This window comes from Tribolium madens, unplaced genomic scaffold (genome assembly GCF_015345945.1).
Source record: "Tribolium madens isolate multiple individuals breed KSU strain unplaced genomic scaffold, Tmad_KSU_1.1 Scaffold_7;HRSCAF=85;Tcas5.2_LG10, whole genome shotgun sequence".
NCBI classification, from domain to species: Eukaryota; Metazoa; Arthropoda; class Insecta; order Coleoptera; family Tenebrionidae; genus Tribolium; species Tribolium madens.
Genome location: NW_025401050.1, coordinates 8577581 through 8583106, shown reverse-complemented (window position 1 = coordinate 8583106; position 5526 = coordinate 8577581). Strand labels below are relative to the sequence as shown.

Below are 5526 nucleotides of genomic sequence, written 5' to 3'. Positions count from 1 at the left end.
TTTTTTACTTTTTTGATGTGTATTTTTTTCTTATTAAAATATTTGGTCTGAAAATTTAAGATTTTACCGAACTCATGTCATTAAAAAAATCGCTCCTTCAGTTGAAAATATAGAAAAACCGTAATGTTCATAAAGTTTTTGTGTTACACGTTGACGATATATTGGAGGATTACTACTTCTCTGATTGCGGTGGAGAGGCTTARGATTTATTACAATGAGGACAAATATCGCCACAAACAAACAAAAATAAGCACAAAAACAAGATATTTTCATATTTTCGGTTGGTTCCCAAGRAAATAAAAAGTAATAACATTTTATAGAGTTGATATCAATTCTCAACTTAGTTTAAAATCAAAAATCACTTTTGGAGAAAATGATTTAGTACTTGTTTTAATTAACTAAAAGTTGGAAAATAGATGCCAAAAATACATTTTCAAACATTCTGCATTTATAAATTAAATACATTTTCTAGTTTAATTAATAAATGCGACTCGAGTTTTAACAACTCTTATTTAGAGATAAATTTGTACAGTTGAACTGATTCTAGTTTCATTTTTAAATGTAGTAAAACATTACAACTTTATTGCAATATTTTAAATTTGTGCTATCTAAAAGTGTTACCACATTAAAAACTTATTTTTTATTTTTTTTTATTTAGAAAAAAATATTTATGAAACTCGTTGGAACGAGTCTAATAAAAAGAAGTTTTTTCCACCTTAATTTCAGTAAGGAAAGTGGCCAATTACCTTCCTGGAAGGTAAAAATTATACCTTCCCCGTAGGAACGAAAAAACATGCTGCTAGATTTAATGGCAAAACTGGAAAATCAAGAAAAACTCTTATTTTTCAAGTTTTTGTGCTCGTAGAAAAAAATTATGTTTGTTACACTGGAGGAAAGTGTTTTTTTCCTGGGTGGGTTCCTCCACTTGCGAGGAGAAAAAATACACTTTCCTCCCTTGTAACACAAACAACTATGTACTTTTTCCCACTTTAATACAGACAGATCATTTTTTTACTTTTTTGATGTGTATTTTTTTCTTATTAAAATATTTGGTCTGAAAATTTAAGATTTTACCGAATTCATATCATTTAAAAAATCGCTCCTTCAGTTGAAAATATAGAAAAACCGTAATGTCCATAAAGTTTTTGTTTTACACGTTGACGATATATTGGAGGATTACTACTTCTCTGATTGCGGTGGAGAGGCTTACGATTTATTACAATGAGGACAAATATCGCCACAAACAAACAAAAATAAGCACAAAAACAAGATATTCTCATTTTTTCGGTTAGTTCCTAAGCAAATAAAAAGTAATAACATTTTATAGAGAGTTGATATCAATTCTCAACTTAGTTTAAAATCAAAAATCACTTTTGGAGAAAATGATTTAGTACTTGTTTTACTCGTAGTTAACTAAAAGTTGGAAAATAGATGCCAAAAATACATTTTCAAACATTCTGCATTTATAAATTAAATACTTTTGTAGTTTAATTAATAAATACGACCCGAGTTTTAACAACTCTTAATTTAGAGATAAATTTGTACTGTTGAACTGATTCTAGTTTCATTTTTAAATGTAGTAAAACATTATTGCGATATTTTAAATTTGTACTATCTAAAAGTGTTTAGCACATTAAAAACTTGCTTAAGGTGTTTTCATTTATTTAGGAAACTCGTAGAAACGAGTCTAACAAAAAGTAGTTTTTTCCACCTTAATTTCAGAAAAGAAAGTGGCTCTCCGGACGGTAAAAATTATACTTTCCCCATAGGAACAAAAAAACATGCTTCTAAATTTAATGGCGAAACTGGAAAATCAAGAAAAACTCTTATTTTTCAAGTTTTTGTGCTCGTAGAAAAAAATATATGTGTATTACACTGGAGGAAAGTGTTTTTTTCCCTAGGTGGGTTCCTCCACTTGCGAGGAAAAAAATTCACTTTCTTCCCTTGTAATACAAATAACAATGTACTTTTTCCCACTTTAATACAGACAGATAATTTTTTTACTTTTTTGATGTGTATTTTTTTTCTTATTAAAATATTTGGTCTGAAAATTTAAGATTTTACCGAACTCATGTCATTTAAAAAATCGCTCCTTCAGTTGAAAATATAGAAAAACCGTAATGTTCATTCCAGCACTAAAGTTTTTGTTTTACACATGTTGTATGATGGTTATTCTCCTTATCAACTCTGAGAATAAACTCCATGTAAATAATTATTTGTGCTACTTTTTGGTACATTTTAAAATAAAACATTGAATTACTCAATTCTAATAATAAAAAAAATTGAGTAAAGTAAAAAAAAAATACTTGAAAAAGACGAGACGCAGACGACGTTTCAGACCTAACCTTGCACTTTTATAGTAATTTGTTCTGTCTCGAAATTTTATATAATTTTTGTTTATTTTGTAAGATATTAAGAGAGGCTTGTTTAAAAAACACCTGTACATAAAATACACTTATCTCGACATTTTGTCAATTTTGACAAATTTCTTTATAACAATTATTGAATTTAGGAAAACTTATAATCGAATATTAGTGCTGGAAAAATTTTTTAAACACAACAAAAGTTTTATAGTTTTAAAAATTTACGAGACTACGACTTCGATTTTTCAAACATCAAAATGATGTTGAGTTGCAAATTTATTTTAGAGTACAAAACTCCAAAACTAATATTAAGATTAGAAATCATAACAAATAAAAAATCAGATGTGAACATCACACGACTTTCCTTATCCTACTTATTTGGAAAACATCCTTACGGCAAAAATTAAGTGTAGAAAATCCGAGTAGCAAATAGATCAATTTTAGTTCGGTACCCATTATTATTTTTATTCTATTACATTTTACTTTTTAATAAAGTGTATTTCATAATTCTAAATAATTTGTATCCCCATGAATTTATTGTATCTTCAACCGTATAATTTTGCGGCCGCTTTACGGCCGATTTTTAGTCTTCGGCCGATTTTTACCAATTGTTTCGTGCTACGTCCCCTTCCTACAAGTAACTTACCAAATCTCAAGTTTCTAGCTCTTATCGTTATCGAGATATGCTGTTTACAGACACTTTGATTATTTAAACTACATTATATGATTTTAAAGTATGTGCAAATATTTTAACAGGTCATAATAATGCTCAAAATAACTAAACTTGCTTTAGCCGAATGTTTATAATTTCTGAGATATAGAGGATGCAACCTCCACTTTAGCGTCGAATAAATTGTCAAAACAAATGCAATATAAACAAAGTTTGAACGATCTTTTGAATACTTTGTCCCAAAATTTATATTGTTGGTAGTCGGTAACATTTTCAACAAAAATAGATACAAATTTATTACTCTTTTATGATTATTTTAATGTGACACACTTTTTTCAGTGTCTGTTTTTTGCTAATTTTAACTCGTTTTTTAAACAAAGTAATAGATTTTAAATAACTAACCTCAGAGAAAATATTTGTTTCCTGAGCACCAAATTTAAATTTATTCGACTAACAAAACCCTCAACATAGTTATATCTCAAAAACTATAAACATTCGGATAAGGCAAGCTGAATTCTTTTGACATTTTTTGAGCTCTACTCAAGTTAAATACTGTTGACATACTTTAAATCACCCTGTATATTTTTTGTTATTTAAAAAAAAATCTAAAAGAAACGTAAAATGCTGGGTGTAAACCGAAAAAATCAGACCAAAAAACAATTACAATTGTTTTTTTACAATCCCTTCATTTCCTTTTCGTATCCCAGCCACGTTCCCAAGTCCCTTTTCAAACAGATTCGTTCGTTTTATTTAATTTTCAAACAATGTACTACACGCACATTCGTGGGATGTCCAATCTCGAGTTTTCGATGGTAATAGAGTGTGACGAGCATCGTGTTAAATTTACTCGACCGTAGTCACCTGAGAAAAGGCCTTTTGAGTACGGAAAATTGGAAAGGTTAAAGGGATAGCTTTGTTTAATTAAACAAAAAAGTGGAGTGGCGAATTAATTTCAAGCAGGTTTTCTCGGAAATAATTAAACGAAAAAATAATTAATTATTATTTGAAGAGAATAAAAGTTTTTTAACGAGTTTTACTGTTCTAGGGGAAAACTTGGTGAATTTGTACTTACGGAGATTCCTAAGAATTGAGTTGAGTTGATGGCTGAATAAATGTCGTCAGCAATTTCCTTATTGTTGTAATTAAATTCCTTCAAGCTTTTGCCATATTTGTGCAGACGATCCATGGTTTTATTAAACGCTAAAAGAAAAAAAAACAAAAATAACAAAAACCTAAGTAAAATAAATTGGACTGAATTAACGAAATAAATGTCTCGTCTTTGAGTAATGATCGTTGAAAGAGCACAATACCTAATGCGACCGACCAGACAGCGTCGTAGGCCAAAGGAGCTTCCTGATATCCTTCAGGATAGCGTTGGTTATCGATCTTGTATCCTTCTTTCCGCAAAACTTGATTCAGTCGCAACCGGAAGTCCTCCGAGGTCATCCCCGAGATGGTCCTTTCGTTGAGATTCTGATTCCACATAAGCGCTTCCGTGGTGAGATGACCCTCTGCTGCTTCTCTCATCTGCTCCAAACTACATTCGATGTTCTCTTCTTCAAGATTCACCTCGAACCAATTATCCTCGTACCAACCTGAAACGCAAAAAAATATATTGGGGACGCTTATTTATCAACGTCGGTAACGAAGATAATCAAAATCGAGGGCGGTTATCGACGAATCTTGCATTATTCAGCCGGAAGTCGTGCTAGGAAAAATGGAAACGTGGGAGAAATGTCGACGAAAAGCGGCGGCGAGCTGGCGAATTAGGATGGTTTTTTTTATACAAATAGAGAGTGATTCGAAAAAACAACCTCAAGTAACGTTAGACAATTCAATATAAATTTTGATTAAACATCTCTATGTTGTTTAATTTTTTAAAATAGGGTGAACTAAAATAATTCATATTTGTATAAACATCTTGGATAAACATTAATGTTATTAGCCCCAATCAGACAATACAAAAAACAAATGTAAAAAAACTAAAAACGGTGGTTAAAAAAATCAGAACAAGATATATCTACTAAAAAACTTATATTTTTTTTATAGCTATACCTATACAAATTGTTTCAAGACTAAAATAAAAATAATATTAGCAACACTAATAACGACTATAAAAGAAAAAAGGACAAACGATATAAGAAAAATGATAATCAGAATGTAAAAGAACAAGGAAATGATTAAGAAGATAATYCAGACAGTAACAAAAAAGTAAACAAAGCCATAAGAAAGACAATAATAAAAATAAAGGTAAAGAAAATGAAGAAAACGACCATGACAGTAACAAGAAAATAAAAAAAAACAGTAAATAAAATAAGGAGAAGAAAAATAGCATAGAAGAAAAAGCATAGATAGATGAAAAAATTTAAATCTAAACTAACAAAATAAAAGTTATTTATTATACAAGACGATAAAATTGAATTTTATCTTTAAGAGCAATTTAGCGTCGAGGCGTCAGCCGAGCCAAACATCTCTATGTTGCATTTTGACCTT

General features: G+C 29.6%; 1 protein-coding gene across 2 annotated transcripts in view; it reads right to left on the bottom strand.

Moving 5' to 3' along the window:
- LOC123010241 (gamma-aminobutyric acid type B receptor subunit 1) overlaps nucleotides 1-5526 on the bottom strand; it is a 175769-nt gene that overhangs the window by 20659 nt on the left and 149584 nt on the right. For both annotated transcript variants that reach the window (XM_044406957.1, XM_044406958.1), the window contains exons 5-6: nucleotides 4344-4628; nucleotides 4106-4233 (exon numbers count right to left, since the gene is read on the bottom strand). In XM_044406957.1, the coding sequence (XP_044262892.1) occupies nucleotides 4106-4233; nucleotides 4344-4628 (413 nt within the window). The remainder of the gene's footprint in view (nucleotides 1-4105; nucleotides 4234-4343; nucleotides 4629-5526) is intronic.